At 58.4% G+C, this 13312-nt stretch overlaps 1 protein-coding gene across 2 annotated transcripts in view; it reads right to left on the minus strand.

The window, feature by feature from the left end:
* Positions 1-8376: 8376 nt before the first annotated feature.
* EPHB3 (EPH receptor B3) overlaps positions 8377-13312 on the minus strand; it is a 29368-nt gene continuing 24432 nt past the window's right edge. For both annotated transcript variants that reach the window (XM_014871572.2, XM_014871573.2), the window contains exons 11-16: positions 12984-13231; positions 12533-12748; positions 12292-12441; positions 12006-12199; positions 11687-11842; positions 8377-11354 (exon numbers count right to left, since the gene is read on the minus strand). In XM_014871572.2, the coding sequence (XP_014727058.2) occupies positions 11246-11354; positions 11687-11842; positions 12006-12199; positions 12292-12441; positions 12533-12748; positions 12984-13231 (1073 nt within the window). In that variant the 3' untranslated portion in view covers positions 8377-11245. The remainder of the gene's footprint in view (positions 11355-11686; positions 11843-12005; positions 12200-12291; positions 12442-12532; positions 12749-12983; positions 13232-13312) is intronic.

Consider the following 13312-nt stretch of genomic DNA (forward strand, 5'->3'; position numbering starts at 1 on the left):
GAGCCAGGGGAGCAGGGAGTGCCGAGGAGGAATGTCCCCGCTCAATGCCTACCATGCCGGGGCTGACAGCCCTGAAATCGGGTTGTCACATCCCGTCTGGGCAGCCCTTCACCTCCATTTGTGGGGGCTTGTTCGGCTCCCGTCTCATTCAGCCAACACAAACAGCACTTAACCCTCTGGCTCCCGCCGGCCCCGGGCCGGCCCAAAGCAGAGAATTGGGCACCAGGATGTGCCGCTGCCATCCTGCTGCAACATCTGAAGGGATGATGTGGGATACCCCACGGAGCCAGGCTCTTTGGGAGGGAAGTATAGGGTCCTCAGGACCGCTCACCTCAGAGCCCTCAACACACAGCCTGAGACAGGACTGGGGGGCTTACACCAACCCCTCTGACATCCTACACCCTTCCATCGCTGCCTCCCTCCAGGCCCTACGACCACCCTGAGACCCCTTCCCACCCCCCCGCGGGGACACCCACCCCGCAACAGCCCTGGCTGCCAATGAAAGCGGGAGCAGGAGCCTTTCCTTTGACACAATTAAGCAGCCCGGGGTCCCAGCTCCTCGGCTCGCCGCAGTGTGTTAAATTAATGTAGCAGAAAAAATCATTATGCGGGGACACAGATGGAAGTGACCAAGCAGAAAATGCGATGTGCAGCGGCAGAGGACCCCTCTTACCCGTGTAAACACCACGGGGAAGAACAGGTTTCCCAGCTCCCAGGCGAGGAGGTGACCACAGCTTGCCGGTTTCCCCCTTGCACTGCCACTGGGGCAAGTCCCGGATGGAGCCAGTCATGGAGGTCCCATGGGCAGGTGAGGGGGCAGATGGTGGGACCCCCCGGGCAGCAGCTACCCCAGGTTGGGGAGGGCTGGCCAGCGAGCTGGGCAGTGCGTGTGGCCGGGCCTCTGCTCACAATTACCATGTCATTATGTGCCGGCACAGCCGTGGCTAACGGAGCAGAAAAGCGGCCCCTGCTCAGCACCCGTGGGGAACGGGGCCAGAGGGGCCCCAGGGAGCACCCAGTTACACGTGTACATGTACCCAAACATGTACCCAGCACACGGCCCCAGGGGTGGGAGCTTATTCTCTAAGTACCACCACATAGGAGATCTCTCCCTGGGTGTACACCTCAGTCTCACCTTTGTGGCCCCAACTTAAGGCATCAAAGGGACTGCCACTCACCCTGGAGACCTCTCAGTCCCCGAGGGAGTTGCCCTGGAGAAGGCTTCTGCTCCCCAGAGAGGTAAGCCCAGGACATCCAGAGTCCTGGGAATCACCTCAGTGAACACTGAGAGCCACAGGGCTGCTCCCAGAGACCTTGCAGATCAGTAATCTCAAACACTGGGCAAAGGGTCCCCACACCAGGACCGAGCATGGGGCACAGCAGGAAGCAGAGGGAATGGAGGGGTGCTGAGCACGTGGGAAACAGAGGGTGGGATGTCACCAAGGCAAACTGTCCTCTTCCTTTCTCGTGGGTCCTGCCTGCTACTTGGGCAGGAGCTGGAGCCTCCCAGTTTAAATCCACAGGTGTTCTAGTGGTCTGAGACTGCCCCTGGGTGTGTGGGAGGCTCCCACCACCACTGGGGGTCTCTAGAAAGCTCAGCTCCCCTCCTGGCTGACCTTATACCCCACAGCCTTCTCCAGCCTCCTCCAACCCGTGGCAAACAAGTACTAGTTTATACTAGTTTGCCCTTGTTTGCCAGGAGCTCCCAAGTGCCAGCATTCGGGCACTTCCTGTGCCACCTCCCTCTGGGGATTGCCATGGTGAAACATGAGGATGGACACGGGGTCAGGGGGGTGGCTGGACGCTGTCACAGGGTTATCAGACTGGGGTGGTGTGGGATGATAACCAGAGCTCCCTCCTGTCAACACTCTGCAGTGTGAAAGTAGGATGGGGACAGGGACAGTCCTCAAGCCCCTGTCCCCCACCTTGGGGACGCCTTGGGATGGCGGGTGCCCGCTCCCTGCTGCCTCCCTGTCTGGCTTTGTTCCCACTGGGCTGTGTTCCCACCCGCCCAATATTCATGTGGGCCCCTTCCCTCCCCAGGAGGCTGCTAATCCCCCCCGAAACGGGCCAGGGATTGTTGACCGAGCTGCCATATCCCTTGAACAAGCAAGCCTGGGCCCCGCAGCTGCCGCCGGATTAAGAGTCACCCTTTCACTGCCACAGCCCCCACACCAAAGCCCCTGCCCCCCCAGTGTGCTCGGCCCCCCAGCCATGAGGGAGGGCAGCCAACAGGACGCCAAGGAGATGGTTATTTGGGGCACTCCTGCAGTCAAAACTGACAGGTTTAGTGTGGCTCTGCCAGCACCCGAAATGCCTGATCTGCTGGGTCTGGCTTGTGCTGGCAGTGCCTGGGGAGTGGGGCCCAGGAGTGTGCCAGCTTGCAGGAAGGAGCCCTGGTAGCGTGACACTGGCACTGGCATCAGTGGCTGTCTAGTTGGTCCCCTTCCTGCTGCCACCAGTCATGGCAGGGGCACAGCTGTTCACAGCAATGGCACAGAGTGAGAAGCAGCTCTCATGCTCCAGAATTGTGGGTCATTGGAATTACATTAATTAGCGTGTGCTAATGGTATCTAATTAACACCCAGCTGTGCTGATGCAGAGCTTGCTAAGCCAGGCACCTGACCCCTGCCCTGCTGCCTCAGTTTACCCACCTGCAGCAGGGTGAGCCTGGCACCTGGCGCTCCGTGAAGCCAAGAGACATCAAACCAATAGGGAAATGTTGCAGGGAGAGGGGATCAGCTGCTGGCTTGTTATCGGGGCCAGCCCTGCCAAGTGCCCCATCCGGGGCAGCCTCTGGCTATCTCGCTATCTCAAGAGCTTGCTCTGGGTCGGGGTGGACATGTCCACACGCCAAGAGGGTGTTGCTGGATGCCCAAGCCAGGGTGGCTGAGGGGTATCCAGGGATGTCTCAGGGGGTGAATAAATAGAGGTGGGAAGAGGAGAGTACCACGGTTCTTTCTGCTCCTGCTGTGGAGAGGAATGGTGGGGGCTGCCCTTTGTAGGGGGAGTCAGGGACCCATGGGTGCTATTCATACCTGGAGAGATTAAAAAAACATCTTTCAACTCCACTAACAAGCCCCCAAAGCCCTGCAGAAGCTTTCGTCCTGGATAAGTGCACAGAGCAGATAAAGGGTCCTCAAGAGTCCCCAAGGAGCTGGCTGAGATGCTTGCTGTCCTCAGTGTGCATTTTTGGTGGCAAGAACCCTGTCCCTCCCTCACAGGGACCCCCTGAGCCTCAGCAGTGGTGCTGGGCACCTACTATCGTGGGCTGTAAATAGGAAAAGCCCTTTACTCATGCTGTGCCCATCCCAGCCTCTCCTAGAAAGTCTCTGCCTCCAGGTGATGTGTGACACCAGCTCGAGGATGAGCCCTCCTCCCGTACAGCTGGTGTAATGGGTGCCATCCCCCAGCTTGACCCCTCCAAGTGCTGCGGGGACATCTGGAGGCTGTGGTTCCACAGGACACAGAGGGTTCCCCAATAGCAGCATTTAGGGGCACTTTGGGGCCAACCCCATCTGGGCAAGGGGTTGGTGCAGGGGGAAAGGGTGCTTCAGAAATTGCAAACCCCAGCACAAGCTGTCCTGCCTACAATGCAAGCAGCGAGTGTGAAGTTAAGAGATAAAGAGGGAATTAGGAGATAAAGTCTGCGTAATCCCAGTTGCTCTATGCAATTAAAATGAGCTTCACCCCGCTGTAATTGGATGGAAGCTGCCTGCCAGCGTCAGCGCGAGCGGGAGTGTTGGGCGAGCAGGCGCGGAGGATTCACCGCACCGAGCACGGAGACTTATCTCCCCGCCAGAAAAACTGAGAGGGCAGCGGCACAGAGAGCGGGAGTTAATGAGATGAAAATGGAAAGCCTGGCACAAAGGATTAGCTCCCGGCCGGCTCTGCTGTTGAAATCCCAAGGTTCCCTGGAAAGGCTTTCCTTGCATCATGGATGCATTCCTGCCTGGGCCTGCTTTGCAGAGGAGGCATGTACTTGGAGCAGGAAAATTTGGCTCCTCTTCAGCACTTTGACCCCTCAGTTGGAACTGGGCTGTACCAGCTTCCAGCTCCTCCTGCTCCATCATATCCATGCCCTGATGCCCAGTCTCCCCCCAGAGGGTCCCTGCACCAGACAATCTCTAACAGCATTTACAGCTGCTGGTATTAAGCAGAAATAAAAAACCCCCAAGTGCAGATTAAAAGGACACTGATGGAATGCCAGGAGAAGAATTACAGCCCTAATAAACTGCTGCCTTCTGCTGGGGGTGGGTGACACGGGGGTTTACGAGGCCATTTAAACTTCACTGTCAGAAAGGTGTATTAAAGCTATAAAGGTCTCGTTGCCTCTCCTGTCCCCTGGATGCTGGAGCATGGCTGTGGTCATAAATCCACCTGCTTGCAGCCTGGGGCGAGGGGCCCAAAGCCCCTTATCCCTGGGAAAAGCCAGGAAGAGCAGTGAGGCCTCCTTGGCTGGGGTCTTGGGGGGTGACGTCAGCCCTGGCGTGAGATAAATGCCGCCCGTGGGCCGGCAGGGACAGGATTATCTCGGCATGGCGGCCGGGACATGCCTCGTCCATCACCCACTGCCCACCCGCCAGGAGCGTGTGAACGGGAGCCCACACCCCTGGTACCAGCACATCCTGTCCCCTGCCTGCCTCCTGGGCCCAAGGGACAATGGCTGGGACCAGAGCACTGCTGGATCACACTGTCAGGGACAGCTCCTGCCTCATACCAGCCCCCAGATGTGCCATGGCTCCATCACCTGGGTCCTTGACCCTATTACCCCCAGAGCTGAGGGTGTTACGGGACCTCCCCATCTTTCTGCCTGGCTCTCCCCCATCCCTGATGATGCTGGCTCACACACCTCGGCACTGCAGCTCCAGTGCTCCTGCCCCAGGCTTGGCTCATCCTCCTGCTCTGCTTCTTGCAAGGCTGGGCTGTGGACAGAAACATCCACCACCTCCATCGGGTTTTTACCTCCCTCCTCTCTATCAGTGCCTTCCGTGGGGCCCTTCTGCGCCATTGTGGGATGGGGATGGGGTCAGACACAGGGACAGGGTTAGGAACAGGGACAGGAATGGGGATGGTGCTGAAAGGTGCTTTCCAGCAGAAGTCACCTGGTACAGCCTGACTCACCGCCCTGGGGTTGGGTCATGGTTTCAGCTTCATCCTCCCGGGGTGCAGTCTTGGTTCCCTGCCTGGGTGACAATGGGGACAGCAGGATGGGGGGAAACTACACCAGGGAGGTGGCAGAAACTGAGCCACCCTGTGAGGTGGTGACATGAGACACCCTTCTTTCCAGGCAACAGTGTGGGGCTGCTGGGGTGTCAGGTGCTGGGGGTCAGTGGGGCTGGCTGGGGAGCACCAAGAGCAAGCAGGACTCAATGCGGGGAGTTAAGGGTGGATGATGGTTGCCTCTCCCCCCAATACGCTCTGCTAGGAGCCACTCGCTCCCCCTCCACTGCCCCAGTTTGGAGGCCCTCGGTCTCTGCTGCTTCCCACGCAGACTCATTAGCGAGTTCAGAGCGAGAAAACCCGTTAATGGCACGAGATGACTTCAGGCTGTGACATGGGGAGTGGGGATCCAAGCCTAAACCCTCACACACAGCGGGGACTGCTGCTTTTCTTCTTCCCTTTGAACTTCCTCAGCTGCCCCGAGCTGTGGTTCCCCGAGCACGGACCAGGGACGGTGGGGCATAGCAGGGTGTGGCAATCCCCAGCCGCTCCCCCTCCCCAGGCTCAGCGCATCCACCCCGACTTCAGAGCAGTGCCCGGGTTTCAGGGCATCACTCCGGAGTGTTTGGCTCTTGCAACACGATGGGTCATCGGAGTTTTGGTTGTGCCAGGCTCCTGGTCACGCCATCCTCAGGGGAAGGCATTGGGAGAGGGTGCTGCTAGGGCCTGGCAAGCACCGTGCCGGTGGGCGAAGCCAGCGTGCGGGAGGTGGCCCAGGCCCCCCGTGACTCAGTCTGCCGTGGCGGAGGCAGAGGTGGGGTAGCGATACCGGAGCTAAAAAAAAACCTGGCCGAGCGCCGGGGAGAGGAAATTTCTCATTAGCCAGAAATGTGTGGCTGAACCAGTCTGACACCCAGGGCGGCCCCCGGCCCCGGCGGCGATACTGGCCCCTGCTCCGAGGGAGATCAAAGCGGGAGAGGGGAACAAGGGGGCTCAGCAGCACTTCGGATGTGGTTGTTGGGATACTGGGACAGGGTGAAGGGGTCTCCTCATCTGAAGATGCCAGATTTAGGTGGCAGGAAGGGCTGGGTGGGCAGTGGCGTGGGTAATGCTGCCATGTGGGGCACAGGCACCAATATCTGTGATAGTCCATGACTGGGGTGTTAGCCAGTGAAATGTGAATAAGGCAAGCTAGCAGGGACAGGGACATCTCTACCTCACTTGTAGTCCTTTGCACCCCTCATTCCCGAGGGAGCCAGCTTTTCCAGCCAGGGCAGCACACTTGGTGGGAGCAATGCAGCCCCTGCCCTACCAGCAGGACACCATTACTTTCCATCTGATTTCCCCTGAAGATCCAGTCTTTCCCAGACTGCACTGGGTCAAGGCATTGCCCTGGTCTTGTTTCATAACCCTAAGTTGCGTTTTGCTTCCTGGTCCAGTGTTGGGTGAGATTCTGCTCCCCAAACACGGCAGACAGGCGTGGGGTGATTGATGCGGGTGCATTTGCTCACTGGCTCTGCTGCCAAGGACGATGTCAGCTCCCAGGCATCTGCAAGAGAGCTGCCTCCTGCTCCCCAAGGCAGCCCCCAGCCCTCAGATCCCCTTTTCCAGAACATCCTAGGCTGGCTGGCAGCTTCTGGGGGTCTTGTCCCCCGTGGCCCCCTTGTGGGGACACAGCCCTGATGAGGGGGGGCACTGGGCAGGGAGGACGGGCTGTGGTGGTAGCAGACAAGGACGGATGCTGCACCATGTGCAAGTCCTCTGCTAGCAACCAAGGGAGACTGGAAGGAAAGAATGGAAAGAAAATGATTAAAACAATTCGTTTTTTTTTAATGTAATTAAAAAAAAAGCCCTGGGAAAAAGCCGTGTAGGGTCCTGGCACGTGAACAGAGTCTGTAAGTGGTCTTAAAAATTACCAATAAATAATCTTAACGGGAAACAGAAGGAGCAGAACAGGGGTGTTCGTGGGTGTTTCATGGCTTCTTGTGAGCATGGGAAAATGTGCTGGGTCTTGTCCCTTGTGCTGTGGGGACAGCCCCTTCCCGGGTCATGGTGTGTCCTTGGCTCCAGCCATGAGGCAATGACCCGCCTGGTCGGCAGCCGGCCCATCCTTGGCTGAGCGGGTTCAGGATGTATCCCCCAGCACGGCTGTGCTTGGCCATTCCCTTGGGCACAGGATGGCAGTGGGGACAAGGCATGGTGGAGGTTGTGGAGAAAGCCTGTGCCCTCACTGCCCCATTCCTTGTGCTGGCCTGCCGGGTCACAGACGTGCTGTGCCAAGCTGTGCCGAGCCATGCCGAGCCGTGATCCCTTCCAGCTGTGCCGGCCCCAGGCGGCTGACGGGGCTGCGGGATCCTCTCCCTGCCAAGTTGTTGAGGTGTCAGCCAAGAGTTAGCAGGGAAAACGCCAAGCAGCCGGCAAGCCGGCCAACCCATCCTCCTCAGCCTTCCTCCTCCTCCTCTGCTGCAGATAGCCTCCCACCCTCCTGTTGGAGCCCTGAGCCCCCGGGCCACTCCAGCAGAGTTCCCCTTTAACACCCAGTGTGCCTTCATCCCAGCTGTGCCCCTGGGACCCCCCACAGCTGCTCCCAGGGTGTTCCCCCATCCCGGCCCCTCCACCTGGGGCGCATGTCCCCCTCCTCTGGGTCTGTCTGGAAAGGGACGATCCCCCCCTCCCCGAACTTTCCAGCTCTCTGCAGAGCGGGAACAATCGTAGCCTTTGTCTTCCCTTAATCTCCTGGTTAGGAATTAAAAGGGGGGAAAAAACCCAGCAGCACAAAAGGCTCTTTAGCACGGGCTGGGAGGGGGGAAGCGCAGGGAGCAGGCAGAGCATAGGCAGGGGTGCAGGCAGGGCTTGCCTTCCCCCCAGGCTGGCCTGGCCACCACCCTCCCCAAGGGCCACCCCACACTGCTCCCATCCCCATGGCCCCAGCACGTTCCCACAGTGGCAGCCGAGGGCTGGTGGCCCTGGGAACATCATCTAGTCCACTCAGCCCCTCAAAACGTCCTCACCCATTGGCTCTTCCAGGAGGAAGCAGGGAGCATCTTTGGGGGGGAATTGGACTGGGCTTGCACCCATGTGGGGTCAAATACCTCCTGCTCACTGTCATGGATCCACTTTTACACACACAGTGCCCAAACACACCCTCACCTGCCCAGCACAGGGCTCCCTGCCACCCAGAGCCCCCCAAGAACCACGCAGGCACCACAGACCTCCATAAAATTCCTTAAATAATTTAATTGAAAAAAAGTCTTTCCGTTAAAAAATATTTTTACAAACGCACGCTCGCATTGATTTCCCTGGCTGCTGTTTTTCACTGTTGCTTTTCTTTCACCATGGAACACAGCTTTCCCCCAGATTTTTACGGAAAGGGAGGAGGCAGGTACAGGATGTGGAGAGCTGCTGGGTGCACCTCGTTGGCTGGGGTGAGACCTGGGGCTGGCTGCAGGGATGGTGTGTCCTACCCCATGGGAGCAGGGTGTGCATAGAGAAGGGTAGGAGAAGGGGTTTGTTGTTTAAATGGAGAGGAACCCCTCCTCAAAGCAAAGCCAGGCCAGGATGGAGGGCCGAGATGGGGATGTTTGAGATGCACCAGGGCTGGTGGGACCCCAAACTTTGCAGCAGCAGGGACTAGGGGGCAAAAGAGGCAGGGGCAGCCCCTGAGCCCCATTGTGCTTCTGCATGGGGGGATGTGGGGAATTAGCAAGCCCCAAACAGGCTATCTCTTCAGCCACTTGCTCTTAAAAGCTTCTCAATGCCAGGTTTCTCCTCCTGATCTGGGAAAGAGGTGAGGTCTGCCCAGCGCTGCTGTTTGGGGTCCCACCAGAGCAGGGCTGGGGTAGGGAGCAAGCCAGGATGGGAAACCCCAGCAAAACGGGGCTATAGTGTCCCTGTCAGCCAACATCCCAGATCCATGTGGCAGAGGAGACAGTGGGATGTGGGGAGACTATTCCTGCTGCAAGATCTGCTGCCACCTGCCCTCCTGGACTTGTTTACCCTGTGGAGGAGGACAGGGTTAATCAGAAACCCAAGGGTGGGCCTGTTCCAAGGGAAGGGGAAAAACAGCACCTGCCGTGTCAGCCCGGGGAGGAGGGAATCAGGGCCAAGCACTGGGGAGCATAGAGGTGCACCCCCTCATTTTGGGGAGAGACCACTTGTCCCTCTGGACCGCCAGCAAAGCACCCCAAAAGCCAGTTAGCAAGGTGTACTGCGGCCGAGGAGGACCTGAGAAACCCAGGAGCAACTGGGGTTCCACTTGGTTACTGTGGACAAATCTCCCCTGGGCATGGGGCCCTCCATATCTGCTCTCCCCGGGCGTTACCTTGTCACCTGCAGCTGATCCACTCATCCTGGTGAGCTCTCCCCTGCTCAAGAGCCATTTTGTAGACGAGGAGTGAGGCCAGTAATCCAGGGGTGCCAGGGGCTGTTGCAACCCTCCTGCTGAGGGCCAGACTGCCCAGAGGGAGCAGGGGAGGAGCAGTGCCTGTGGAGAAGCCCTGGAGCTGTGGGGACTCTCTGGCATTGGATGAGCAGTGAGCACGGCTGTTCCCTGCTTGGCTTTCACATTCACTGTCTGGTTCCCACAGTTCCAGTTTGACTTGAGGAGGGTAGGGGGGGAAAAATGCTGAGTATCTCTAGTACATTAGAGTTTCCTGACTGTGACCTGGGACTCAGAGCCTTCACCCTATGTGCCCCATGGGGAGCGTGCTGGGTCTCCCAGCACAACAGGGTTGGTACAGCACCACTGCCTGGTCCCTGTCGGACAACCTGAAAATATGACAGCAAGGGAAGGGGAGAGCAGAAAGGGGCACATAGCCAGCTTGGGGTTGGCAGGAGGAGGAGAAGGATGACCCTGATGGGCAGCAAAGCTGCAGGCAGCCGGGCCCATCCAATGAGAGCGCGATCGAGCAAAGGAAACTCGGGTAAAATTCTTATTGCCTTTATTCTGCCCATTGCCTCCCACAGTCCTGCGGCCAGCACACACCCACGCACGCATGCACACACTCACGCACACTCAGGCACGCTGGGAGTCTCTCCCTCGGCTCGGAGGAACCGGGCTGCAGTGAATCCTCAGGGTAAGGTGAGTGAGTCTTTTGGCAGCAATCACAGCGTGTGTCAGGAGCGGGCGGCCGCGCCGGCGGCACCTGCTCCTTCTGCATAAAAGAGGAGGCTGGGGGAGCCGCGGCCCCCGGCGCAGCCCCCGCCCCAGCCCCGCTCTCCGGCCCCTCGCGGGGAGCGCGGCTGCCGTCGGTCCGGGGGCGGAGGGTCCCTGTGCAAACGTGCTGACGGCCTCGCTCTGCAGTCCAGAGCCGGCCAGGAGAACCAAGAGGGTAAGAGATGAGGAGCTGGGCACCTGGTCTCCCTCCCTCCCCTTTCTGCTCCCTCTTATCTTTTTCATAATATATCTCTTTTTTTTTTCTTTTTTCTTTTTTTTTTTTGCCTAACTCCCTGCATAGTAAATCGGGTTCGGGTTCTGGCGTGCAAAGCCAAGAAAGGGAGCGAAGCCTTCCCTTCGGACACGTTCCAGTGCAGGCCCTTGGGCGGAGGGCTTGCCAGGGCTGGAGGAGAGGAGTGATTGTCTGGGGCTGGTGGCCCCAGCCCTGTCGCTGGCTCGGCCTCCCCCAGCTGCTTCCATGTGGGGAACAGAGTTAGGGAAGGCTTTGGACGTGTCTGACGGACTCAGCGGACGGGTCAACAGTCTGTGGCCTTGGGGAGGTGAGGGAAGTGAGGACTGGGGGGAAAACAGGGTGAAAAGAAATCCAAGAAGCAGAACAACTCTTCAAACCGATGAGCACCAAGACAGGGTGGGAAGTGGGATGTGCCATCTCTGTCCCATAATCCATCTTCAATATGAAGATGTGTTGCTGCCTCGCCATTCCAGGACACGGGACGAAAAGCTGGGCTCCCTCTCAGCATGAGTGCCTTCGATCCAGGGAAGGGTGTCCCGTCCCATCCCGTCCTAGGCGACCGTCCGAGGCAGAGGAGCGCCATGTGGAGGGGAAAACAGGAAGCTGGGCTGCACCGCAAACTGAACCTTTTTGGCAGGTTCCCTTGGTCCGTTCCAATGCAGAGTCCCCTGTGGTCAAACCTGCACTGGGAGTGTCTGGTTCATCTGCAGCCTCATGTCCTGAATGCTGCTCAGGATCTTCTTCTGATGTCCTGCTAGCGTCACCCCTATCCTCAGCAGGTCCCTGCAAGGAAAAGGTGAAGACTCAGCCTTCAGCCACCAGCAACATCTACATGTGGCCCTGCCCCAGTGGGGCAAGGGACCTGCGTCCATCATTAATAATCCATCATTAATAATCCATCATTACAGCCCCTCTGCCAAGCTCCAGTGCTCCCTCTAACACCAGATGCTGAATCCTAAACTTGAACTCCCTTGGGACCAGATGCTGAATCTCAGTCCTTAATTCAGCCCACCACACGCCCAGGTGGGAGGAGGTGGCTGTCAGATAGGCAAGGGACAGTGTGCAGCAGCCCCACTCCCAGTCTTCTCCCTCCTCCCCTCCAAGCAGGGACTTACTCCGCAGTCATCTGTGCCACCAGGTCAAAGGAGGCAAACCCAGCATTGACAAAGTTCTCCTTGTACCGTCCCATTTTGATGGCATCCAACCAGTCTCCCACGGTGGTGAAGGTGGTGTAATCTGGGACAGTTCGGTCCAGGAGCGGTTGGGAGATGCTAAAGGGCAAGAGAGCCACAGGTCACAGGGAGCAGGGGATGGAGAGGTGTAATGAAGCGAGGGCCATTTCTTATCTTTACCCTCCCACAGCTCTATTCCCAGCCACTCCAGTGTTCCTTGGAACTGGGGTAGGTGCTGGCTGGAAACAAGGATGTCACTGACCCAGACTGGACGCTGGCGATGACCTTCAGGCTGGCAGCATTGCGGATGAGCTTGTCCAGCGTGTTGACGATCTGTGCAAATTTGGGCCTTAGGTTGCGGTCCCGCACCCAGCAGTCCAGCATCAGCTGGTGCAGTGCAGTGGGGCAGTCCATGGGGGGTGGCAGGCGGTAATCCTGCTCCACAGCATTGATCACCTGCAGAGAGGAGCAAAGGCGCGCTGTGAACCACCTGGGCTCCCACAGGCAGCCTACAGCTCCCAGTTCCCTACTCCCCAGAGAACACTTACATCCTGGTTGGACATGTCCCAGTAAGGTCGCTCCCCATAGGACATCACTTCCCACATGACGATGCCGTAGCTCCACACGTCGCTGGCTGAAGTGAATTTGCGGTAGGCGATGGCCTCAGGAGCTGTCCATCTGATTGGGATCTTGCCCCCCTGCACGGATACACAGCTCTATGATTTAGTGCATACCTGAGGTGCCTCCCCCCACCCTCAGATCAGTGGATCCCTCCTGAGTGTCCCATACCAGAGAGCTGGTGTAGGTGGGGTCAGCTGGGTCATCTTCCAGAAAGCGAGAGAGCCCGAAGTCAGACACTTTGCAGACCAAGTTGCTGTTGACCAGAATGTTGCGGGCAGCCAGATCCCGATGCACATAGTTCATCTCCGAAAGGTACTTCATGCCAGCGGCGATGCCTCGCATCATTCCCACCAGCTGGATGACTGTGAACTGCCCATCATTCAGCTGCCAGAGGAGAGATTAGAGGGGTTTGCAACACCCTGAACAGATTGAGAAAGGATCCCAATGTGCTATCAGCACCTTCCTCCTCCCTAGAGCCACCCCTCTTCTCCTACTCATGATGTCTGTGAAGAGCTCAACCCTGGGGACACCAGCAATGTAGAGATGGAGAAAGGCTCAGAGCTGCTACCCCCCCAAGCACTGCAGCCCCCAGCCCAGGCAGGAGGGGATGGATGCTCACCCGGAGGAAGGAGTCAAGCGCACAGTTCTCCATGAATTCTGTGATGATCATGACAGGGCGGCTCTTGGTCACCACCCCCTCCAGGTGGATGATGTTGGGGTGGTCGAACTGACCCATTATGCTGGCCTCGCTCAGGAAGTCCCGTCGCTGCCGCTCCGTGTAGCCCACCTTCAGTGTCTTGATGGCCACGAAGATCTCACGGCGGCCAGGCAGCTTCAGGCGCCCACGGCACACCTCACCAAACTCCCCTGTAGTGGGAAGGAGAGGAGAGCAGCATGGTGAGCCACAGGACAGGGTAAGAGGCAGCAGTCTCAGCACCTGCAGTGCCC

The sequence above is a fragment of the Sturnus vulgaris genome, chromosome 10 (assembly GCF_052056855.1).
Source record: "Sturnus vulgaris isolate bStuVul1 chromosome 10, bStuVul1.hap1, whole genome shotgun sequence".
NCBI classification, from domain to species: Eukaryota; Metazoa; Chordata; class Aves; order Passeriformes; family Sturnidae; genus Sturnus; species Sturnus vulgaris.